The sequence below is a fragment of the Asterias amurensis genome, chromosome 12, assembly GCF_032118995.1.
Source record: "Asterias amurensis chromosome 12, ASM3211899v1".
NCBI lineage: Eukaryota > Metazoa > Echinodermata > Asteroidea > Forcipulatida > Asteriidae > Asterias > Asterias amurensis.
The window spans coordinates 18,318,113-18,345,204 of record NC_092659.1 but is presented as its reverse complement, the minus strand read 5'-3'; the positions used below and the strand labels follow the sequence as shown (position 1 = coordinate 18,345,204).

Below are 27,092 nucleotides of genomic sequence, written 5' to 3'. Positions count from 1 at the left end.
TTCAAAAATGTTTGGCTATTGCATGTTAACATGTGTTTAACATATGGACTTCATTTGTATTTTTGGCATCTATATTGCTGCGTTTCATATTGACCAATCTTTCATCTCATCTCTTTACCTTAGGCGTTTTCTATTAGCTTTCGGATCCTCTAGATTTCTAGCTCAATACTGTCGCACATCCCCGCAATTTCTTATAAAACAAAAAACTCATAACAACGTACGTTTATAGGTTCTACTTGAACAGACATTCATTCACTTAACATCACAAGTCTTAAAGGCCATGTACACTATTGGAAATTACTTTAACAAATAATAAGCATAATAGACTTAAAGACACTAGACACTGTTGGTAATTATCAAAGACCAGTCTTCTCACTCGGTGTTTCTCAACATATGCATAAAATAACAAACCTGTGAAAATTTGAGCTAGATAGGCGTCGTAGTTGCGAGATAATAATGGCAGAAAAAAATACCCTTGAAACACAAAGTTGTGTGCTTTCATCAGATGCTTGATTTCGATACCTCAAATTCTAAACTTGAGGTCTCGAAATCAAATTCGTGGAAAATTACTTCTTTCTCGAAAACTACGTCACTTCAGAGGGAGCCGTTTCTCACAATGTTTTATATCACCAACCTCTCCCCATTACTCGTTACCAAGTAAGGTTTTATGCTAATAATTATTTTTAGTAATTACCAATACTGTCCACTGCCTTTCCAAGCAAAAACGAGCTGTTGATGATAATTTTAAAACATTCTGTGAAACGGCTTCCTCTGGAGAACGTAATTATTGAGAAAGAGAGAAAATTCTCGTTCAAAGCAATCATAAATCAACAGCGTTAGCGAAACCGGTGTGACCACTGAGTATCGCAAGCAGTGTACCTAAACGCGTCTGCAAATTTAAACAGATTCAACACCGATGCAACACCGGCTCTTTACACTACAGAAGAGATTTACAAATGGTTGTACTCGCACAGGTTTGCTTTTTTACCTTTTTACAACACCATGCAAAGCTTCTAACAATACTTAAAACAGATTCGACGGGCTTTGGTGGTTCTTGGCGTTGAATGAAACACAGCCTATATAATTTAGTTATCAAGTATCATGTGTACGGTTATGGTTAGATTGCAACATGGTCTTAAGCCAAACCCTCCAACCGTCCACGCGAGACATTTCCCTCACATGGGATTCAGAAGACGATCCGGTTGTTTCGGATACCACGTGCGAGGAGGGAAAGCCTCAAGTGACGTCAGACTACCCGTAACCAATGGGGATTGGCCATCGGCGCGGCACACGTTGAGCAGTGGCGAGTGGGTGTAAGAATTGATTCGATAAAACAGTGTGAGCAGTAGGTAATATACCACTTACTCGAGAGTAGCTACTTGACACATACACACTGCGTAACACTCGGGTCGCAAGCTACTTCTTTGCTCGCTGGCCGTAGACAACTCTTTGATATCTCTCGACCACCATCAAAAACGCAGACACAACACAATTTCGCGTGGTTTATTTAAACGCGCACGAGGGGCCTACCTGCCTTGGGTTTTTTCCGGGTGTTTAATTGTGTGTACTCACCGTCCCAAATGAAGGGCCAACACCTTCTAGCCGTAGCGGTGGTTGTCATCGCCGGTTCGTTTGGAATCATCGAGGCGTACTCTCCATTTGGGGGCTATAACCGAGCACCTTTTGACAATGTTTGGGTGCGAGCGGACAGCATGGCTCGTGGAGGCTCGACGGGGGAGGACGAAGCCAACGAACAGCGAATGGTAAGTTAACTCTGTTTGGTAAATCAAAAATACAAAACAAGAAGTTGATATTCAAGTTGTGTTAACAATTGTTTCTGTAAAGTTTGGCCGCCATTCTGTACAGATCATGTTTGAGTAAAATGTGAAGCCACTGGCGACAATTTAAGCGGAATAGAACAGAACGGAATTTGATTTAAAGTTATTTCATTCTCAAATGTGCTTGTTCTGTTGCAAGCATGGTGCGAAAATTACGACCAAAGCGCAAGGCTTTGGTCGTAATTTTTGGGGATGGTTTTGTCTTAAGTATGACCGATATAAAGCTATACAAATCTTTTCAGAGTAAAGTGAAACCCCAAACGACGACATATTTTAAACAGGACACAGGACGGAATTATTATTCAATCTGATTTCGTGAGAATCGCGATCACATTAGGAAGTCACTGGAGTTCCTTCAATCTATGATGGCTTAAGATGAAAGAAACATTTTGGTGTTTACAAATAATACTTCAGTATTGTTGTTTAATTCTCCGACTTTCTTTTCTTTGCGCAAGCATGATGCTTGCGCTTTGGTTGTCATATTCAAAGGGGTGCGTTTGCTTGACCATTCTTACCAATACGCATGTTTGGCAAATTGTGTTCATATTGGGCAGTCATAAAATTTTGAGCTTTTGCAACCTAGAGTTTAAGGATGAAAGTTATATATGGGTGTCCACATCAGTAGTATTTTATTATTGTTGTAATTCCCAGACTTGCTTTTCCTGTGGCAAGGTTGTTGCTTGCGCTTTAGTCGTCATTTTTGTTAGGGATTCGTTTGTTTTACCGTTACGCCTGTGCAAATTGTTATCACATTGGACAAACATAGAATTTGAAGCTCTTGCAATCCAAGGCTTATGGTGTAAGGACTTTATGGGTGTTGAAAACAAAATGCATTTTGTTACGAACCAATACGGGTGTTGTTCGCTCGATTTAAAACACCCAAGACACAAATCAAAATTACTGTCCTTTCATGATTTACTGGCACGGGTAGAACAAGTTATCAACAGATTATTTGTCTTTATAAATAAATAAATAAATAAATAAATCAACAAATGTTTGAAGGCTCTTTGAAGTTGATATAAAACATTATTTTATTGAACATTTTAAATTGGGTAAGCTTGGCGAATTTAGGAGAAAGTTTTCTATACATTATTTTGCAAAAATATACACATTTTTGCAACAAATATATTTAAGTATAGATATCGTCCAACCAATTTTATATTTATTTTTACAGATGAATAAAACTCAGGTCTGTGATGGCATCATTTTTAAATCCCGAAAATCCGCGAGAATACTGGTCTTTGACAAGACCAGTATTCTCACTTGGTTTAATTCCAACATGATGCATAACATAACACATCTATGAAAGTTTCGACACCATTGGTCATCGAACATGCAATAAAACAATGAAAGAAAAGCAACACTGTTGCACAAATTTGTGTGCTTTCAGATGCATAATAAAGGCTTAAGGCCTGAAGCCTATAAATAAATGAGCGAGAAACTTCCTCTTTCAAATAAAAAAACTACGTCACTTCAGAGGGAGCCGTTTTCTCACAATTAATTGTTTATCCTATCGACCGCTCTCCAATGCTCGTTACCAAGTTATTTTATTTTTAAGCGAGCACTTACTTTGAATAATTACAGCGTCCAGTGCCTTTAAAGGAACACGTTGCCTTGGATCGGTCGAGTTGGTCTTTGAAAAGCGTTTGTAACCGTTTTTTATAAAATGCATATGGGTAGAAAGATGTTGTAAAAGTAGAATACATTGATCCACACAAACATGCCTCGAAATTGCGTGGTTTTCCTTTTACCTTGTCGACTAACACGTCGGCCATTTATGGGGGTCAAAATTTTGACTCACATAAATGGCCGACCATGTTAGTTCGCACAGTAGAAGGAAAACCACGCAATTTCGAGGCAAACTTGTGTGGATCATTGTATTCTACTTTTAAAACATCTTTCCAACCATATGCATTTTATAAAAAACGTTTACAAACGCTTTTGTTTTGACCAACTCGTCCGATCCAAGGCAACGTGTTCCTTTAAGTAAACAATTTCATTACAACAGTTACGTGGTTTTTAAACCTGCAACTTCCACACCGTTCCATTAATATTAAAGGAGCAAGCTAAAGCTGCGCATGGCGCAGCGAGCTCACATTTTGTTTAAGGCAACTACGATCACGGCTTCAGGCGGTCCTTCTAACTCACTCAGTTTTATCTTCTGTCAGTCCAACATTCTGACGCAGAAAATCTTCAAGGATTACCGAGCAAGCCTGATTTCAAAAGAGAGCACATGTAATTTTCCAGGAAGCTTACTATACAGAATGAGTACATAAATAATAAAACATGATATACGCAAATTGTGAGTTAACGGTGTTAAAGGTTTGCACCAATGTATTCCGAAAGGGTTTAAAGGCATTGGTTTGAATTCAACCAGTTTCGACTTCACCAAATTACCTTAAACCTTCCTTTTTTGGCCAGCAGCAGCCGAGGAAACAAACATTCACATGACCCGAGAAAGTACTAAATAAACATTTCCACAAGTTGACACATCGGTGTATATGTGCAAACCCAAACTAACTATATTTATCCTCGATGCAAATTGATCTGAATATACTAAAACATTTTGTTATTAAATAGACGCATTCGAAAACCAATCCTTTCTTCCCATATATTTCCAAATTGGTAATACAAGTTTTCATCCATTTGTTTGTTAATGTTTTCTTCCAAAATTGTTGTCAATCTTTTTTCTTCTTATCGTGTTTACTCTTAAGGCAAACACAGTTGTTACTCTCCAATTTGCAGATAACCATTTAAAAACTCGTACGTAGTCGCCTCCAATCAACACAGATTGGAAAGTCAGAGAAAAACGATATTTTTTAACAAAATGTCACAAAAGTAAAACATGAATAGGCACATTAAAAATCCGTGTCACGATTTTGAAAGCGCTTATAATCTGTCCCTTTCTTATTAACCTTATTTTCCCCAATGTCCTTGACTTTCTTAGTCTACCGATTGAAAAAAAAATGGCTGTCATTCACAATAATTGATTTGATTATTATTACTGTAGGTTCATAAATCAAGTCACCATAGACAGATGTGTCGTGCAGTCTGGAATCTCCTGTTTAATTACGCAAACCCAAACACAACCGTTTAGTGGAAACAGGAATACACACAAAATAAAATATAAACAAAAAACTGAAAGAAGAACTGTAATCATGGAATCGACTAATCATTTTATCATGTTTTAAAGAACCATACAAATATTTATTGACCGTAATCCATGACGCCATTCGAAGTCAGACAAGAGTAATTTATTTCATGCCTTTATCTCTCTGTCGGTGAAGCGTGCCTTTACTGTTTTAATGAGATAACGAGCAAATTTGTATTTTGTTCACATTTTAAGGTTACAAAATGTACAAAGCTAAAGCTGAGGTTCACGATTTTTTTTTCTCGATTATTTCAAACCTAATTTGCAACTAAGAGCAAACTTTCAAAGATACACCTATTGATTATTCAACTATTACGTCCTCCAATCGCTGGTATTTTACCAACCAGTGAATGTAGTTTGAACCACAAACTCTGATACATAAAGCATACCGGATGCCATAGTCTGCCAACGTTAGTAACTTGTGTACCTTTGATTGATTCAAAGCCACTGTTAGTTTTTTTTAATGATACTGTCTCAAGGCATTGTATAGACGATTACTTTTTACTTAAAAACACCAGGTTGTTTTCTTTATTGTATTATAAATTTGCTCTTGTCATGAAATGCGTTGAACGTTATTTAAAATAAAAAAGATGCACCGTCAACAAAGTGGAACTGTATTTATTGAAGTTTTCATCTTCATGTTTTCTTTACAAATTTTCTTCAAAGGTTATCTTTTGAATAATATTATTCTTCCTTGGTGTGACCTTTCAGTTCATAGAACTGATTTGGGTCTAATGTTCACAGGTCCGCATTATTTCGACAATTGGGTGCTGCTTTATTGAACAATTTTATTTGATTTTCTTCTTTTTCCCCCCTCTTTCATTCTAGTCTATTTCACTCCACTGCAGGCGGAAAGCCTCTTCACCAATTCTTAATTTCACTCCATCCTAAGCTGTCTGTTATATTGTGTTAAAGGCACTGGACACTTTTGTTAATTACTCAAAATAATTGTTAGCATAAAAACTTACTTGGTAACAAGCAATGGAGAGCTGTTCATGGTATAAAACATTGTGAGAAACGGTTCCCTCTGAAGTAACGTAGTTTTTGAGAAAGAAGTAATTTCTCGCCAAAATATTTGAATTGAATAATTTTAAGAGACGTCAATTAAGGCATCTCAATGCACACAACTTGTAGTGGCATAGGTATTTTTGTCTTCCATTATTATTTTGGAACTTCGATGACCGATTGAGCTCGATTTCCACAGGCTATATGCATATGTTGAGTAACACCAAGTGAGAAGACTGGTCGGTGTATGGGTTAAAAACCAAAATTAAGACTGGTCTCTGACAACTACCAAAGGTGTCGAATGTCTTTAAAGGTCGTAATTTATACTTTTAGTATCTCGCTGATCACTTTGTAATCAAATCTATTATTTGATCAAGTGTTTAGTTAATTGATCATGATTACTGTAGTTAAGTTGAATTCTAATTGAATCAACTCACACCACGACTGATGCACCTTAAGTAGATGCAACTGTTAGCGAAACCTCCACCTGAAAACAAAACACGGTTTTCAATTGGCAATCTGAAGTCTTCGAAACGCACGAACGCTTGTAATTGTAGGGAATTATACAGCGATTTAAAAGTCAAATGTTAAAACAATACCTTTGCAACATGCAAAACATAGTTTGAAATTGTTCGACAAGAGTCTCGGCCATGTGCTACAAGTTCAAAGTAGGAATCGATACATCGCAATGGAGGGTCAAATGACGACCTCTTGTTCGCAAAACTGACGATTTGGAGGAAAACAAAACCCCGACCTAAACCAAAACACCTTTCTTAAATTGGTACAGAAAAATTCCAGGCATGGTTTGGGAACTTCTTAGCGGTTGATTTCTCACATCTTAAAAGGAATTGAAGAAAGACTTTCAGCTGTCTATTCCTTCAACGTATTCAGCCACCCAGTCTCTAAAGGTTATAGTGTTTGTGCACGCGTGCGTGGCATTGCAAAAATAGGATTACATCCCAATAAATGAAGATCACTTAAACGTGAATTGTGAGTTTTTCCTGGGCCGCGTAATTCTCTTTGAATGGGGGGAAAATCAATTATGGCGAGATCTCACCGAGACAGAAAAAGAGCGTCAATACCATGGCAACCAGATGGTATCGCCAAACCATCTTTTGATGGGACAATAAAGAGTTAAATATATTTTTTTTTTAATACTCCGTACAAGGTGAAGCTATACGGCTCGGATTTGGAACAGCGTTCTATTATTTGGATCACGGCCATTGTTAAGGTTATTGTTCTAAACCCCATTGTTAAAGGTCAATCTATTGTTACCAGCAAGTCATCTTGATAATTTAATCCAATTTTGTTAACGTTTTTCAACAACAAGAAACAAATGTCAACCATATACCAATAAATACGTAATGCAACTTGGAAACAAACACACACATCACGTTAAAAAAGAACGGTTAAAATTAACATTTTTACTTATTTATTTTTGTTTTATTTATTAACTTATTCTATATATATTTGTATGTAATTTATTTTATTTTTTTTTTTCGGGGGGGGGGGATAAGATAAGGGATAAGGGATAAGATAATCTGCTACTGGCATTAACCTAATTGGCACCCTAATTGTCACTCTCGCTGTTCGTTTTAAATGGCAATATATTCAAAGTAGCTTGGGGCACGGAAGACTTTGGTATTTGATGTGAAGAAAACAAATCGTCTCCGAATTTAAGTCATGTGTGATATAAGTGTCCCTTCAATCTCGTCCGTGTTGTAACATATTAAACAGACACGAACTCGACTATAGCCACGAACAAAAGAGAGAGCAACCATTAAAAATATTTGTATAATAAACAGACGAAAATAGGTACATCAAAAAATCTACCTTTTCTTGCGAAGCCGCCCTTTTCTTCATATAATGACTTCTTTAAAAGACACTCAGTGTAAAGACGGAAAGGAAAATGGATCCTTTTGGCCAACGATCCATTTGGTCAAGACGCGTCTAGCATTGTATGGCACGAAGGGGTTGAGTTTGAGAGAAGATAACACACAAGGGGTAGAGGATAGTTAAGCACCCTCTCGCAACCCGATCCCTCACCGAGGCAGTAGCGACTGTGTCGCCCCGTACCCTTCGGATGATGTTACGGGAGCGTTAACAGCACGGACGATCGTGTTCCAACAGTTCACCATCAATGAACAACCTCGCTCAATAATTCAACCCCGTCGTCTCAATCATTGAAAAAAATACTGAAAAAAGAGCGCTTTACCGTAAGGGAAATCTCCTTTAGCATATGTTGCTTTTGACTTCGGAAATCAGACGATTCTTTTGAGGGTTTGTACTTAAAGGCACTGCCGTCGATTTCACCAAACTGTTCCTAACTCAGGATTAATTTATGACTTCGGACAATTCTTGCATTGTAACATGTAAAACTTCAGCTTAATCACAAGTTAGGAGTATAGTTACTCGTTCTAACTTGAATAAGACAGCCTTTCGTGAAATCGGCCGCAGGAAACATTTGGTGAGTGTCAAAGACCAATATTCTTACTTGGTGTAATACAACAGTAAAGCATAAATTAACAAGCCTGTGAAAATTTGAACTCAATAGGTCATCGAAGTTGCCAGAAACAGTAAAAGAAAAAAAAACTCGCTTGTTGCACAATTGCTATTAGTTGTGCAAAGAAAGGCTTCAGCTGAAGTATTTAATTATTTGAGTGAGAAACTACCTCTTTCTTAAAAACTACGTTACCTCATAGGGAGACGTTTTTCACAATGGTTTTATTATCAATAGCTCTCCATTGCTCGTTTACATGTAAGTTTTTATGCTAACAATTATTTTGAGTAAATACCTAAACGTGCCCAGCGCCTTTAAACATCTTGTACCTGGATTCTATCCCTTTTTACAGGGTGTTGTTAAGTTTATAAGGAGACTGTCCTAGCAATAAATCACATGATACAGTCGCCATTGTCCACGCTTTGATCTAGCCACACAATAGAATAAGGAGCTAAATCCAATTCCTCATCTCACACACAACGGTTTGTTAACAAAGTGACTCAAGATTGCCGGATAAAATTGCAAACAAAGATTCATACTAAACTGTTAGGCTTTTGTAGAAAGAAAAACAAATCTTTTCATATTCTACATTTGTATATTCCTTGAACTCTCGGTCAGGGATTGCTCTGCGCTCAGAGCATCCATTTGTTTTTACATTATTGATCTTTTCAAATAAATAAATCATAGTTTCACACTTTTATCATATTATTTCATTCACGCTTCCCCGAGGTTGCAGCTTGCCAGCTTGGCAGGCAGGAACTCGGAGTTTACGCAAGTAATAAAACAACTCACCTCGAATTAATCACAGGGTACAGTTTTATTGAAAACAAAAACAACAACAAGTATACGAAGATAAACGCTGAATCAAACACAGGCAGGGGGCAATGTGATTCTGCTGGTCATCCCTATTTAAATATTAAAATAATTCCAGCAGTCGGTCTCACCAACTCCGAACTCGTCGCAATTTCCAGATTCTGGTGACATTCATGCATTAAATATTACTTTTTAAATCTGAAGATAAATTTTACTGTCTGTTAATATTGAAACGGAGAACACGCATAATGCGTGACTTAACTCACATTTCATTTCAATTCTTTACAAAAGTTGGTTGTGTATAATGATTAGAGGCATTGCATGGTGAGGTATCAATATATATTTGGTTTACGGTAACACCATGTATGTATCTACTTGCCAGGTAGAGTTTGTTCTTTAAATAACTGTCTTGCTATGTATTCTAATAAACCGTAGTAGATATCCGCTTTTTTTCGGGAGACCTATCAGTTCTGAAAAAAACCCTGTCCTGCTTGTTACCTACTACCTGGGCGGAAGGTAACAAATCGGCTGGCACTACTACTTTCGCTTTTTAGAATTGCGCGAACTATTATTAACTGCGCTACCGCGGAGTTGGTCGAGTGTACTACGTCAAACTCGCATCTCGTTTTGGTATTATTGAACCGGGTGATAGTTATAAAAAAAAAAACACTTCGAAGTGTCCAATAATTTTCAATATTGAACTCCAATGTTAAACTATAACTCCATTGTTAAACTATAACTCCAATGTTAAACTATAACTCCAATGTTAAACTAGGGAGCGTCGCGAAAGTATACATGGAAAGTATCAGAATGACACACCCACTCCAGTTGCACTAATCAACTGACAAAGATCTATGCCATAAAAAAAAACATGCCTATGAATTTTTACAAAACGTCCAAATATTCTCGTATTTGTGGCATACGATCATGGCTATAGTGAACAAATCAAAACTCGATGAGGCCAAAATGAACTAAGTCAATATATTTCACGCGTCTCTCTTTAACTTCCATTGTCCCATGACGTCATTATTACGCATGTGATTGTTGTTGCGGTAATGCCCATTGTAGGTTTATTATAAGCCGATAGACGTTGTTTTCAAGCAGCAACATAAAAAAAACAAGAGTCACGGGCAAAATAAGATAAGATCGGATACAATTAGTTCCGTACTTCATTACTTGTATTATTTTTAGGCCTCCGTGAAAAAAAGGACACAAACTGGCTGAATATACCCGACTGTCTCCCCAGTGCCATGACCGAATCCAATTACAGTCTTAAATTAACACTTCCTGATACCCCGAGTCAAACTCTGACGAGGGCCCAGAAGGAGAACCTATCTCAAATCTCGCGAGAATTCAATACGATCGTCTTCATAATGACCAGCCGTGAGTAATTGACGATTTCGCGCCAAAAGGTCTCTGAATAGAGCCGTTGAAGTCATTAGTGAATGAACGTTTAGGCCACCAGGCAAAAAAGATGGAAATCCCCACCGATTGCATGCAGTGTTAAAAGAGATAAACGGAAGTCACGAACTTGGGACTGAGTATTTTACTTCTGTTCTTACCGGGGGAGTTATAATGTTTTTGTCCCCTTGTTCATCAGAATCTGAGGTATAATCAACTTGACGAAGGGAATGATTAATGTAAATAGCAGTATATATGCAATCTGATACGTATACTTTAAAGGTGTTGTTGTTGAGTGTCGTAGTCGAGAGTCGAGTGGTCTAGTTCACCGGATCCAAGCTCCGGTGATGTCGGCAGGAAAGTGTCGGTGCGCGTCCTGGTCTTGACACGTGTGCCCGTGAGCACGGAAATTAACTTAGACATATAGCTTCCTAAAAGGGCACTTAACCATAATGTTGCTTTGTGAAAAGTTGAGATGGTAGTGCATTCTGCTCTACCAGCCAGGCTCCTAGTGGATGACACCCATGCATATCCTCGCGGACTGTGAAAGGGGTAACCCTGTTTCAGCCCAAGGAGTTGGTGGCAATTTGGTGGCAGTTGATTTTGTCGACAGCCCAAATCAGTTAAAGTATAGCCCTCACCTTGAAGTGGCCGTCCGGCCTTGTTATGTTGGGTGATATTGCATCACGAATACATACCTTTTCAAATTCCTTTAAAAATTGTGTAAAAAAAAAAAATGAATAAGGCAATATTAAACACTCTCGGAAAGGCAATTCAAGTTTATTGTTTTAGGTGTCAGGTTTATTCCGCAATGTAAGATGAAAACAAATTTCTCTCATACTTTTAACCGGTATTCTTATTTTGTTGTCCGGTAGTATTATTATGATTTTATTGTTTTCCCTGAGGCTAGCCCAGTCTTCTACTGATATTCGTGGCCATATGTATGTGTTGTATTGTACAGCATTTGAAACTATATAGCTAACTGCCAGTGAGTGTTAAAGCATTGTCAAAGTTCTAATTCACTTTAAAAAATGTGTCAATACAATTTGTGGGTGGGGGTAAATGTATGGTGTGCTTTTCATGCATGCACGGACCTCATTACTGTTAAACACAAAAATTAAAACCCCGGGACCGATATGAAATGAAGATGACTTTAATCCCAGTGTGGGAGAGGCAAGCACGAAACTATCTCTTACGCATGTTATTGGCAAACGTGTTCTCATTTCGACTTCATTCATCGCTCGACGAGACTATGTTTTCAACTGTCATGATTTAAACCAGTGTAGCGCTATTTTATGAATTTGTGCCCCAGATTTTTGCAACTTGACTTTTAAAGGGACGACAGGGTGTTGCTTTGGATGAACTCTTGTTTAAATTTGTTACACAAAAAGCTCGGTGATATTTTGGTTTGCGGGTATGTAAAATATTAGTGGCTTCACCGAAACAATGTTCAGTACGATAGAAAAATCGAAGTAGTTAATTTCAATATCAAACATGCACGGTTTTAGTCAACCAGTTCCAGCATTTGTGGAGGGTGGGGTGCACGGGTGTTAACACCCCCTTTCGCCAACCCCCCCCCCCCCCCCAATTTGTCTCTTCTCCACTATCAACTAATTTTTAACCGGAAAGCCGAAATCTAATTCAACCCAAAAAACTCAGGTGTATGTCCATCATTGTTTCCAGCATTAAAAAAATTGCTTTAAATATCAAGTTCTTGTGTCCCCCCCCCCCTACACACCACGCCGCCCAGATTATTAAACAGGTCTGGTGCCACGGCTACTGGCACTAGAGACCAATGTTAAGTAGCATGCCAATACTGTCACTAGCTTTTGAAATGAGTAAAGTTATGGCATTAACCTTTGCCGCGTCAGTGTCGACAAATACAATTAAGAGAGTTTTTTTTCTTTCAATGTGGCTTTTAGGAGTATATCAATTTGAAGACTTCATCGAATCTTTTCTTTCCTTTTAAAAAAGAGAGAACCCACCTAAAACATAGATAACTCTCAATCAAATTGAATTGTAAATTCATTCTCTCTTAATTTCTGGCTAAAAGTTTTCTTTGGCACAAATGAGAAAGTTATGTTACAGTAGCTGTAAGTTTTCTTATTCAATGATTACTAAGTTCTCAAGGGGAACACGTCTCACGTTGTTACAATAATGAAAGTCAATGTCAGTGATAAAACAACTAAATCAATTTATTCATTGGATGTATTTACTCCAATTGAACCCGGTGCCCGTATCTGAGCCGTCACAAACGCGAACAAACTTCACTACATCTCTCGAGTAAATTTATTTATGGTCTAACGAAGATTGCAGCACTTAGCGGCCGAGATTTTAGGCGATAAATCCCGCGATGGACATCCGCGCCAAAGAATAAGAAGAAATATGATGACGACGAATCTAAATCGATCGCCTGATTGTATCGCAAGAAGTCTTGACAACCATGTACTCATCAGAGTCGATTTGTAAGAGAAGGGAGAGGTTGAAAGAGAAGGGGGGCTGTAAGAGGGTCCGATAAACGCCTCCAGGCATGAATAGAAGACATTGATAAGTCTTTTGGGTAAATGGAGTTGGAATTTACAGAAGGCCACTTTGATCTTCACCGTTGATTAGTTTGGAGTGATCGACATTGATACCGCGACTTGGTACGTGATAGAAAAAGATCAACCGTTGGTATCATTTGCGCCAAGTTCAAAGGCACAATTTGACGTCGAATAATAATCTGTATTAAGCTAAGTTTAATATCTCCATAAATCATATTAGCAACAATAACAGCTAACAAGCAGTGAACCAATGGGCGAGATTACTAGGAAAGTAGTCAGTCAAAATGTGTCATTGATAATCTAACAGGAAAACTGAATAACTAGTTGGCTCAGAGTTACACGGCGTAAACTGTAACAGAAATAATCTAGGTTTCGAATGAGTGTGGATGTATTGTTGTACCTAAATACGGAATGTAAACAAGGCCTTGGGTCGATTTTACAAAGAGTTAGAGCTAGTCCTAACATAGTCCTAAAGAATAATAACAAACCATAAGGCTAGTCCCAATAAGGACGAATAACTAGTCCTAACTCGAGATAAGACTAGTCTTATAACTCTTTGTGAAATCCACCCCAGCTCATTAAAGAACATGCAAAGGGAATTACTGAACATAAGTACACAGTCTAACTAAAGACATTTATTTGAAGATTGAACTAAGTAACTTATTCAAAAGTAATGCAACTCTATTTAGTAGTTACAAATTGAAGAGAAGCGCTATAAACCGATGATCCCAATGCTGAGTTGACATTATCATTAGTAAGTATAAATAAACGTGAATAATTTAGTTCGTGTTGATTGCTTTCAATTTAACAGTCAGGCTTTCATCAACAATTCATATCGTGGTTTTTTGATCGACAATAGAGCTGCAAATAAAACAAACTGCGAACAAAACTGCTCTTAAATATTTTAGAGATATTTTATAAACACAGGTAATTAAAGGATGATAATAATTGCAACGTTGTTTTCTTAGCAGATATACCACCATTGTAATACTTCACACCGATCGATCACTCAACACAGCCATTTTGTAGAAGAAAATGAAAATGACCTTCGCTGCCTAAATCGATGAGGCTTGTTTGTTGTTTGTAAAAATTACAAAAAGATACATCACAATAACCTTCGATTTTCAATGAAGGGGGCAAGTGATTTTGACAATCGTTCCGGAAGCAAAGGTCAAGGGCGTACGGTTGTATTATTATTGTTCAATAATAATACAAGATATAGGAAAAAAGGGAATTTGTTATTCACAGATCTCAAGAAAGAATGGAGTATAATATCGGTGTTAGGTTGAACAACGCCGCATAGGCCTAATATTCTTTATCCCCGATGCAAACTTAACATAAAAAACCGTTGCGGTTCCCGCAGCTAAATTATAGGATTCCAAATACCTATAGCTACCGAGTAACATCAGTTGTTTAGTTTGTAAGACATCTGCTAAAAATGTGTACGATTTGCAAAGTTAAATGTCTGTGTCTTTTTCCCCCTGCAGAACTCAGGAAAGTACTGAGTATACAGTGCTTACACACATCGGTGTTAGGGTTAAACCAAATAAACCTTTGGATCCCTAATTCAAATAAAACATCTTTTAAGTTATTGCGGTACCCGCGGCTATTGCATAGGTTTTGGGCTGCCTCTAGCTACGGGCAATCTCCGTGGTCTTATAGAAGGTAAGACATCTGCTGTAGAATCGCAAGGGTCGTGGGTTCGAATCTCACCCGAGTAAAATGCCCATGAGTTTGTCACAAAATCGTATTTAGTATACAATGCTTTATACACACCGTGTAAGGGTAAAAATCAAATAATATTCTATCCACGATGCAAATTTGACATCAATTCAAAAGGCAGATTCTAAAATTACTCATATGTACGCCTCCTGATCGGTGGCTGACCCCATGGATGCTGTCTGAGAGTTTATTCCAATTAGTTTGAAGTACATTATCTTAAGTGAATGTGTCAACAACTACTACAACCAAGAACAATATAATTATGGGTCGAATACAGCGCCAAATGAAGATCACGTTTAACGTATGTGATAGTGAAGCCCACGGTAAGTGGTGCTGATGACATGTTCACGACAGTGGAATTGAGAGGGGTGGGGGGGGGGGGGTAACAGAAAGAGCAAAGCATTAAAGAAACGTAAGTACAAAAAACAAATCAATAAGAATGTCATTAGCTAAATGGGTACTTCTCACACAATGTTCAGTCACGGTACAAACCGATGTCAATTAGTGAGTTAATTAAGGAAATAACAACACTAACGCGTCAGTAATTTACACATTTTGACGAATATGCTTTGGCAAAAATAAAGGCAAATGTTCGACCCTTAAAAGAAACCGCAACCTTAAATTGAACCTTAATTGGTTTAAAAACAAGCACTTAGTTCATGCAGAAGCCCCCTTAGTGTTTACAGTGTAATTTCTGCAAAGTCTGCTACGACATTGAAATTAAATAACACCTCTTCCGACTCTTCCAAATTAATAACTGTTATCAAATATTTCTTGTAATAATAAGATATACAAGGGAACATACATGTGTGTGCAGCCCCCCCCCCCCCCCCTCAACACCAGCAACCATTATTTATATAATGATATAACTTGATCATGTTGTGCTCTCTTAATGCAAAAGAGTAAGGCACTCTTTGAAGAGCCATATGAGGGACAACTCTTTTTCGAGTGGTATTCCACTCGTTTGGATTGAAGTTTGCATCTTTTTGAGTGATTTTTTTCACTAATTACTCAACTGATTATGAGCATAAAACCTTACTTGGTAACGAGTAATGGAGAGCTGTTGATGGTATAAACCATTGTGAGAAACGGCCCTCTAGCCCTCTGAAGTAACATAGTTTTCCACGAATTAGATTTCGAGACCTCAGATTTAGAATTTCAGGTCTCGCAAATCAAGCATCTGAAAGCACACAACTTCGTGTGACAAGGGTGTTTTTTCTTTCGTAATTATCTCGCAACTTCGACGACCAATTGAGCTCAAAAATCTAATTGTATGCTTATGTTGAGATACATCAAGTGAGAAGACCGGTTTTTGACGAACCAATAGTTTCCAGTGTCTTTAAAATAACACAACTCAACGACAATTCCCGTTGTCGCCTTGTATCCAAAAGACTGCAAGACTCACAACTTCGACGACCAATAATTGAGCTCAGGTTGGCTTTTTTGTGCATAAATGTTGAGATACACCAAGTGAGAGGACTGGTCTTTGACAATTAGTGTCCAGTGCATTTAAAGACTATAACTAATTATATAAAAAGAATCCACGAGCATTCCATCAGATGCAATCAGATTACAGTCACAGTAACAGTTACAAATCATACTAAATATAACAAACACAAACAATGTACTCTGTGTGTAATACGGGAAATTGATTTTTATACACAAAATATTAAATCATCTGATATGAAGCGAATGGCTATCGACGTCAACAAAAAGTAATACAACAAATAAAAACATCAATACATAAAAATGTCAAAACGAAAACGAATGTGCTCTTTGAAAGGTCACGCTAAATCTTCCGTGTGCATTCCATGCGATAAAGTGCTTTTTAGATCTTTATGCGGCAATGATACTGAACTACAGTTTTGGTCAGAGTACAGCGTATGCACTTTGCGTTCGACAGGGTGTGTTTTATCATCATGGCACATGAAAAAAATTACAGTTCCGTGGCAAATGATCAAAATAAACAGCGATTTTTTCGATTGAAATACTAGCGTAGGGAGGTCTAATTGCGCCGTTTCGAATATTTATAGTGGAGCGCTGTGTGTGATCGTGTTGTGTGCAAAGTAAGATTGGATTTGTGAGAATGTGAAATGATTTCTTTCTTGACATTTTGGTAATATGATTGTATAATTTAAGGAGGTCTTTGTTGATTGGCTGCATGTGCTTTCCATACAGAGAGACATCGCATAGGCTAATACTCGGACGCCCACGGGAAAAAAAATAATAATGAAATATTTTGTTGTTTTTTATCTTCTTCTTCTTGTTCGTCTTCTTCTTACACACGCATGAAGCTTTTTCACAGTTTGGTGGCAGCAGTGGGATTCATTTCAACGCAGCAACAAACACAAGTTTACCATATGATTCTTTAGTGTATTGTACCTTTATTGTCATGTATTTATTCGAAACAGCGAACACTGCGGCACATAATTTTGACTAAGATGCATCAATTTCTTTAATAATTATATCTAGTCATAAAAAATTCGTTTACCAGTAAATTCATATTCCCATATACTTAAAAACTTGAAATGTGTTTACAAATCAAACTTTTTCAACACTAACTCGATTTCACAAAGCACACATATTTATATATGGGTGAGTGGTCAGTTTCACTATAGCGATTCGAATGGCGACCTTACTCTTTGATTAGCAATTAAAATTGATGTACAACATAAGATCGATTTCAGCTCTTGAAGTCGAGCCCCGGGATAGGCAACTGAGGCAGTGATTGGCATTCCAACGTCGTCATGAAAAGGGGGAGTATTAAACTGATTCCACTGACATGCAACGTTGGTTGCTATTGTGAATATATACCTTAGAGAGCCTAAGCCCCTTTCGTTCTGAACTCTTGGGTAATTTTCCTCAATCATTCCGCGAAGCGTTCAGCTTGCCTCTGTGCCTTGCCGAAATCATTTAGACCGGCTAACTAATTGGAAAGACCGTCCCCAGGTGTTGGCAAAATGGGTTAAGTACAGTGTGCCTCCAGACTAGATTCAACGAACGAGGTTACATTTACGCCCATCTAAAGGAATTCTATAATATTTCAAACCGCTCGTCTGTTAAATGATACCTGTGATAAAAAAAAATACATTGTTGTTAAACCTTGGATACAATTTTTCTTTTTTTACTAGAGAATAATATTGTTAAAAAAATTTTGAAAAGGTAAACAAATTTAATCAAAGGCACTAGATACCTTCGGTTTTGTAACATATCAGTATTCTCACCTGGTGTGATGCCAACGAAACAGAACATGCCTGTGCAAAGTTAAACTCAATTGGGCATCAAAGTTGCGAGAGAATAAAATGAAAGAAAAAGGCTTTAGGCCTGAAGTATTTTTTAAGCGACAAAATTATCTCTTTCTCAAAACTATGTTTCTTCAGAGGGAGCCGTTTCTCACACCGTGTTACACTAGTATCAGCAGCTCTCTATTGCAATAATTTCACGGGCGGGATCTGGGTTGGCTCTAAACAGCAACCAACCATAAATAATCATGTATCAATAAAGGAGGATAACACTCTGAAGAAAAAAAAACAAGATAAACCGTTTTTACTTGAGGGAGGTTCGATTGCTAGCAATCTTGTTACTGCCTTATGTGGGACCGCTACGATGATGCTTAATGGGTTTGCCCTACGGGCATCAGAGTTAAAGGAAGGGGAAATATATTTCTACGGTTGACTGTCTACCTGACATCGCTGAGAAATTTCACTAAGTGCAATAACGATTACCCCGCCCGGGACACGTTTACTTAAAAATACAAACCGTCCGATAGAAATTATGAAATATTGTAAGTGAAGATTGTACTTCCTAACAACTGTTACATCGAAGCTTTGTCTATGTGGTGTTATGTTTATATATTAACATGATATTATCAAACTCTATTCTTCATTCTTTTTAAAATTAGCCTATTGTTACTTTTGATTGTTTGTGATATTTATTTACTTATCTTTCTTTCATTGACGTTTTCTGGCTTTGAAACAGTGCACTGGTGGGGGCCAATTGATAAAATCCACACCCCAGTTTTTAGATAATGCTTTAAGCGGATTGTCCTCTTCACTTGATAACCAATTTACGTATATCGTGAGATGTGATTATGATTATTACTAGTCCTTTAAGATGCTGTTATACAAACAGACACTCATAATTACACAAGATCCTCACCACGCTTACACTTCCACGGACTAACTCAAGTGAACACGAACAACAAGGAAGAGTCATACGTTGTCATCACAGTTCCTTACCAAAGGATTAATAATGTTTAGGAACAAGTGCCGCTATAAGGCTGTTTGACAATTGTTTATATGTATTTCATATTCAGAACCAATACCAACAACCTGAAATCCGAAATACATTTTTGCAAGATGATGTTTATTCTTAGCAGGATTAAAGGGGTTGTATACTTTTGGTAATTGGAACTCAATAATGGTTTTACTCATAAAGTGTTTTAGACAATATTATACCATAAAACTAACCTGTGGGAATTTCTTTTCAAAGGGTGGTAGCGGTTTTGAGATATTGCCGTAAATCTGCATCTCAGCGCAGGAACAGTTCTCGATAATAGGTATACACTATCTGAGAAACATAACCGCGGTAACGCTCCTTACATTCAAATGTTAGGGGATAAAACTGATACATGTGGTCCAATACTGCAATAGGCCTACTTTGAAATGATTTTTGTTTTCTAAAAACGCATGAAAATATCCAAAGCTCCAGGATCTATTAACCTAAGTTTCCTTTGCCATTAATTTTCAGAGTAATTACCAAACGAAACAGACCCGAAAATGCTTTTAAACAAATTTAAACCAAACCATTGAAGCGTAATAGAAAATGGAACACCTTGTTAATTTGTTCATCTTCTTCTACCCGAATCTTCCGTGTCGCTCCGGGAAGGTCCTTCAATCAAGCACGGCGTAATTTCTCAGAGGGGAACGGCGGAACGTTTAACGGGGATGGATATTTGTGGTTTAGGCCGCTATTTGGCTATTGGGCACGACCCCTCCGACACCTCCCTGGACCCTGGGGTTTATATTTTGTAGTTTGTTATAAATATTAATATAGAGAACTATTTTAATAATACGTTACTCACAAGTGGTTCTACTTGAAATATCAACGTACATATAAAAACCTGTATGAAAAGCTGTCGTTGCGAACAATAATTGTAGTCATGTATACTAACATGACTAACTTAATTTAAAAAATAAATGTATTGTTTTGCATCAAGTGTGTTATTACATTAGCTAAAGCTTAACAAAATTGCTGTTGATGTATTTGATTTAAGAGAATTAAAGCTTCAATATTGCTTTAAAAATATCATTTATGTTGATCTTATGTTAGGTTTACACTTCACAAACTGGAGTGTTAAAATTGACACCATTGATGATGAATCTTATTATAAATACCTTAGTGAGAAAATCAAAAGTAAAAACATAAGGTGTAAAAATAACCCAAGTATATCTATGGCGGATTTATAATACCAGCAACTGCATCATTATGGTGTCATTTAGCCTTTAAACGCTTTTGTATCTCATTGTCAATTGCATTCTTAAGCAAACCAATGCATATTCATGATCCCTACACTCAAACCAACATGGATACAGTGAAATGTAATCACAGTATTCAAGTTTCTAGTCGCAACTCGAATCCCTAACGCTAACCAGTCAAGTTGATCTTTTAATTCTGATTTATGTGGGGACCAGAACCTGCCACTTACAGACGGCATCGATATCAATAGCTCCAAGGAAAACAACAAAAAACACAAATGAATAAACATTGAGTCAACTCATCTTACGATTCTAAAAGACCGTGGGTGAAATTTCAAGAAGCGCAATCTCAGCTTTTGAGAAAACACTGTCGGCAAGAAAGTAGGCAGATTCGTTTCGAATCAAGTCATTCGGTCTCTGTCAACCGTGTAAGATTAACAGCATGCATAGTGAATCGGGACCACGTTGATATTCTCTCGTATTTCACATCAGCTCTTCGGTAAAACATGATAGTTCTAGTGGAAGATGTGTTACTTTATATAAAGCACCGCTTTTTCTCTCTCTCTCTCTTGTTTTCTCTTTTTTTTCAAAGCAGCGATAGCCATGAATAAAATGTCTGTCCGTGTAAATTCATCCAGTGTCACAGAGTGAGACCGACTCCACTCAAATCGCTTCACGCGCTGTCTGGCTAAGCAAACGCCGCGGGGCAAATTTATAGCTTTTAAAAATAAGAGTAAAAATACATTGTACTTAACGATTTCTTTATTATTATTTTTTTTTTCCTGTGATTTTTTTTTTTATTACCTTGATGTGTTTATGCGTATTCAACTCGTGTGAAAATAAATGAGGGTAAGTATTAAGTCCTCACACGTGACTGGTTTAAGCGATCACGTGATTGGATACGTTGTTGACATAATAACAACATTCGTCGAGTTTATGCATAACTGTTTGTTGTTCTCAAGTTGAAAGGGTAAATAAGGTTCGGCAACCTCATCAGACTTAGGGTTTTTTGTGAAGTTTCTAAAGACACCGAAACACATGCAGATTAAGCATTATATCTCATCTATCCAAATGAAATAACTGTATAAGAATATTATGTTTCAAGTGTATATAATCTAGTAATGGAGATGGCCATAGCTTTCGATCCGAACCGGACCTTCGTCGGCGGCACAACAACAAACTGTTTTGGTATCAGTTATTTTGGCTGAACTATTAATGACCGAGTACGAACAGAAGAAAAAATAGCAATAAAAATAATGACAAAAATAAGCAAGTAATAGAACAAATTAGGAATCAAAAGATACAAGTGCACCAGGTAAAACTCAATCCCCTCTATTTTCGGCACTGCCTCGATTCTTGGTCAAGGTTTATGAAGATAACACAAAATGAACTTTAAAAAAATATAATTAGCTATTTTACACTGCTATCTTACAAAAAGGACCTACGGTATAAGTGAAAACAAAATGGCTGACGTCTCAACCTTTCTATATCATCTCAAACATTACGAAAACATGTATAATTCGTAGTGATATGAAGGTAGCCTCGTTCTGATCCTGCACTCAAAACAATCCCTGACAGTCTTAATTAATTAATTGATAATTTCCGATGAGCATCACGGTTCATTGCTTTAAGTTGTCAATTAGTAGACAATCGACAGCTCAATCATTCATGTTTTCATATCAACTGTTAAGGGTATAACAGGTTGATTGATTGCAAGCTTGACTTCGATATTTGTTCATCACTGTCAAATTCTCTGGAGAAATTCAGAAGGAATTGACATTCCTGGACGTCTTGTCAGACAGTAATGATTTCGCTCTCTGATTTAATCTCTGCCCACAGTGATTTAATTAATTAAGCTGATGGCTGCAGTGCTCGGGTAAATTTAACGATTTCGGGGATGTTAATATCAATTTTGGAAGGGCTGTCAGTTCCAGTCAATAATGATAGACTGTAATACTTGCATCAGAGACAAAGAATGTTTGGTTTTAACATTAAACTGATATCTATCATAAACACTGTATACAACAAGCTTTTCAGTATAAATTCATGTTGTTGTGTCCAAACAACGGTGTAATTGATTGGGATTCGAACCCGCGACATTTGCGGATTTTGTGATGGAAGTTGACCGTTACAAATCTTCTGTTTTGCAATGATGCACGACATCAATGCTACTGACCTCTTATTTGCATTGGTGTCAGAATAGTAGGGCAATAATTAATATTTAAATTATTGGGGGATAGCCCTAGCTTTCGGTCCAAACTGGACCTTCGCCAAAAGCATAAACAAGTACAAACAAACACATGTCCATAGTACGAGGATAAAAAGCCTTTGCCCTAAAATGATAATATTTTATGATGTTTTGTGCCCAATGTATGTTTCGTCTAAATGTAGACAAAATATGGAAATCAAGTTTCAGACAACCTGACGCGAGATTTAACAAACTAGAGCTATTATGTTTAATTGAACAAACTGTATACGAGTTTTAGTTGTTGTGGTTCAGAAGCAGTTACCTAAAGTGCCCATTCCATTTTAAAAGTCCAGTCCTACAAAACCTTTTTTTTTTAGCAATGTGTGCCAAACCAACGCAAAGCGACTACCGGTGCTGGTCGTCGGTCACTAAATGGTTCTTTGCAATGCTTGGCGCATAGAGTGCCAGCAACACCAAGCTTTATATCGGGTGATTAATGATGTTTAATTGCGATGCCATGATTGCCCCAGATACACAAATGGCGCAAACACAGAATAAGAAAAAAAACTCTTCCGCAAACATTTTAGGACATACGAGGCTGACACGTATACTCAAAGCCCCCCCCCCCCCCCCGGGTCGTCTCAACAAGTAGCCATTACAGGAGTTTATGGCTGAAGTTTGTTCCCTTCCCGTCCAGTAAAGAGGGATCCTGTTGTCATACACACGTTTCGTCATCAAGGGGGGGGGGGGTAGTATGTCTTCATACGGGCGCAAAGACGTAGCACAGCGGGCCTCGTCGCACGTTACAAGTGGTGTCCTCTGATTGTTTGCTCTTTCACCGACCCTCGCCTCGTCGGCAGGGCATTTTAGCTGTTAGCGCTTCAAGAGCAGACACTACAAAAGGCTTTTAAAGAAATTGATAAGAAACAAAATGAGACAGAGGAGGAAAACAAGGACAGGGAGACATCTCGGTTAGCTCTGGCCATTTCGATAAGTTAGAACCCAGGTAGTCCGTATTTGGTGAAGAATTCGTCTGACGCAGCCGTTCAATTACGACAGGCACGTCAGATGCTGTCGCCAGGGTTTGGTAAACCAAAACCAAACGTGGTCGTTCGTGTTTCTGCTACACCTTTGCGTTCACCAGAAGGGGGGTGAACGGTTTTGAATTTCATGGAAGCCTATTTCTTTCTTCTTTATGTTGGTGATAGAATTAGTTATCAAACCAGCGGTTGCGCTTGAGGCATCCATCATCACCACAGCCAATTCATGGTACAGATTGAGGGCATGGCACCTGTCTAATCACAGTTAGTCCATACACGTAAAATCGTGTTTGGTGCCTTATGATAAATATCACTCCACCAGAGTGCTCATCAAGAGCAATAGGTTCCCTCGGTTGTAAGTGATGACAAATCAAAATGGTCACTATAAGTGTTCATATTATTATTATTATTATTATTATTATTATTATTATTATTATTATTATTATTATTATTATTATTATTATTATTATTATTATTATTATTATTATTATTTATAATCTTACCATAATTCAATTATTGGTCTGTGTTAAAGACACTGGACACCAATAGTAATTGTTCAAATTATTTATTAGAATAAAAAACATATGTGGAAACGAGCAATGGGGAGTTATTGAAAGTTAGAGCACTGTGAGAAACGGCTCCCTCTGAAGTAATGTAGTTTTTGAGAAAGAGGTAATTTCTACTCGCATTTCAATATGATAAGACTTCAGCTCTTTTTAAGGCACCTGTAAGCACACAAATTGTGCAGCGAGGTTGTTTTTTCTTTCATTATTATCTTGCAACTTCGATAACCAACTGATTCAAAACTGTAACAGATTTGTTAGTTGTTTGCATAATTATGTTGGGTAACATCAAGTGAGGATACTGGTAGTTGACAATTTATGTCCAGTGCCTTTAAAGTAATAAATATAAATGGACGGTCATCGCGATTGATGACATATCATAACCGCACCATGTTTTAATTATTGATACTGTTTAGAAGTAATAAATATAAGTGGACGGTCATGGAATTTGCGTTTTTTGAAGGATGAGATGTATCTATTATTTATTTCCTTCATTTGTTATTCAATCTGTATAGACCTTGAGTTTAATTGAAGTTTGCCTTTGTGGCAAGTTCTCAGTTCACTGAACGCAGAGAAACGCACGTTTTATACGAGGCTATTTTTTACTAGATAAACAAGTTTAATCCCCGCTCAATGACGCATTGGCTTTTTAATTTTGAATAGTGGTTTTTCTCTATTTTCATTTTCTTTATCCCGTTTGTGTATTTTCTTTTTTGTATCAAGGCAGCAAAAATTCATTATAGTTTATAAAAAAAAATTGATTGATTCAGTTTTACATGTTGAGAGTAGTAAGGAATGTCGTTTTTCTCCGATTAGTGACTGATTGTCTGGCGGTTAGGGGAGAGGTAATTTTAACATTGTTTTCTTTTAAAGATATTATACAACTGTTATCCAATACTTCAATTGACTTCTTAATGAAAACCACTTATCTGAAACAAAAAATTGTCACTTCTCGTACGTATCTTACCGTCAGGCCTATTCATCAATAATTTAATAACGAAGTAAAAGATGTTGCTTTTTTGTTAGAAAACAAGATATTTTTATAAGATCCTCGAACAATAATCCGCACACAATAGTGGGACGCGCCATGTACATCAATGAGTACTTAATTTATTTCCGTTACCACGGTAACAAACTGTTTCGCTAAAAATAAAAATAAAATAATCCATTATCTAAATTTGGGAATCGTAAAATCCTTATCCTCCGCTCGTGGGCTTGAAATTGAAAACCTAACACCTCGTTGGGAATTCGAACTGAATACCTGACGCGTGATGTAGGTTTTAGGAGTTTGTAGTTTACTCGGTTGAATGTTACTTGATAACTTAAACTAGTTCAGACCTAGGGGTACTTGGAAGAGCACCACGATTACGAAAGCTGTAGGGGACAACATTGTAGAGAAAAATGTAAGTCATTAATGTTTCATTTGTGTGTATCGTCCCCAATCTAGTGGCATGTGGGCGTTCTTAATACAGTATGTTGAACTAGATGAGGAAACCGCAAGGCTTTTGTAGCAACTCGATACGCCCGAATGGGAACAATCGACTAATGAGTAATGTGAAACCACACACCACTTTATAATCCCCGACCAAATTAACAATAAATCCATATCATTCTAAGTGAAATATTACGGAGTATTAAAGACACATGGACACCTACGGTAACTGTAATAGACCAGTCTTCCCACTTGGTGTATCTCAACATATGCACAAAATGATAAACCTGTGAAAATAAATTTAAACTCAATTGAACGTCGAAGTTGCAAGATAATAATGAAAGAAAAAACACCATTGTCACACGAAGTTGTATAATTTCAGATGCTTGACTTCGAGACCTCAAAATCAAATTCTGAGGTCTCGAAATCAATATCAAATATTTTAGTTAAAAGTAACTTCTTTCTCGAAAACGACGTTTGTCACAATGTTGTATACTATCAACATCTCTCCATTGATCGCTAAGTAAGATTTTATGCTAACAATTATTTTGTGAAATTACCAATAGTATTCAGTGCCTTTAAAGAGACGCAGACTCTTACAAAAACCACAAACTAAAATTGAGTTGAAAATAATTTCGAAGCTATCATCAGTTCGCTAATAATACAGTAGTGCTCATGTTGAACCAGATGTGAACAATGCGAGGCTTGGGTAGCAATTTGATATGCCCCGATGACATCCATCACATGAGTAATGCAAAACCACAAACCACTTCTATCTCTGACTTAATTAATAACAGATAAGAAACAACAAAACCATAACAAATAACACTTAATATTAAGGCGTCATTACCGAACCGTTGAGAGTTGTTTCTCGTTAACTCTAAAAACCCACAAATTAAAATTAAAATTATGTTCAGGCCATAATCATTTAGCTAATTAATCAGCAGATCCCCTTTGTTCCTCGCCAAAGCAGAAACTACGGTACAAATTTAGGGGGAACCAAGAGATGTCAGAATTAGTCTAGGGTCAACTTCATGCAAACAACACTGTATGTTGAGTTTGCATTTCTTCTAAAAGAACTCATTTCAGCTCTCTTTTTATAGCATTCCATATGTTTTGTAAGACGATCCGACTTAAGCGTAAAAACTACATTGTCTGCATGGAAATCGAGAGATTAAACAAAAAAACATTGACGAAATCAAATTAAAGCTTATAATAATTTACATTTTCTCTGCTGAGTTTTGTAAAAAGTCTTATTTTGAAACTGGGGCAACCGATAGGGCACGGTCGGTTGGGGTAGGGGCACGTGCTCCCCACCCACAAGTTTACGCCACTAATCATAGCCGTCACAGATAATACACCCTCACATAACGGCAGTCGTTCCATAAACTCAGACGTCCAAATCACCAGGGTTTCTTT

The 27,092-nt window shown here is 37.2% G+C and overlaps 1 protein-coding gene across 1 annotated transcript in view; it reads left to right on the top strand.

Annotated features, from left to right (window-relative positions):
* The first annotated feature begins 1,359 nt into the window (after positions 1 to 1,359).
* LOC139945564 (uncharacterized) overlaps positions 1,360 to 27,092 on the top strand; it is a 49,600-nt gene continuing 23,867 nt past the window's right edge. Inside the window, exon 1 of the mRNA XM_071942959.1 lies at positions 1,360 to 1,763. Within this exon, the coding sequence (XP_071799060.1) occupies positions 1,581 to 1,763 (183 nt within the window). The 5' untranslated portion in view covers positions 1,360 to 1,580. The remainder of the gene's footprint in view (positions 1,764 to 27,092) is intronic.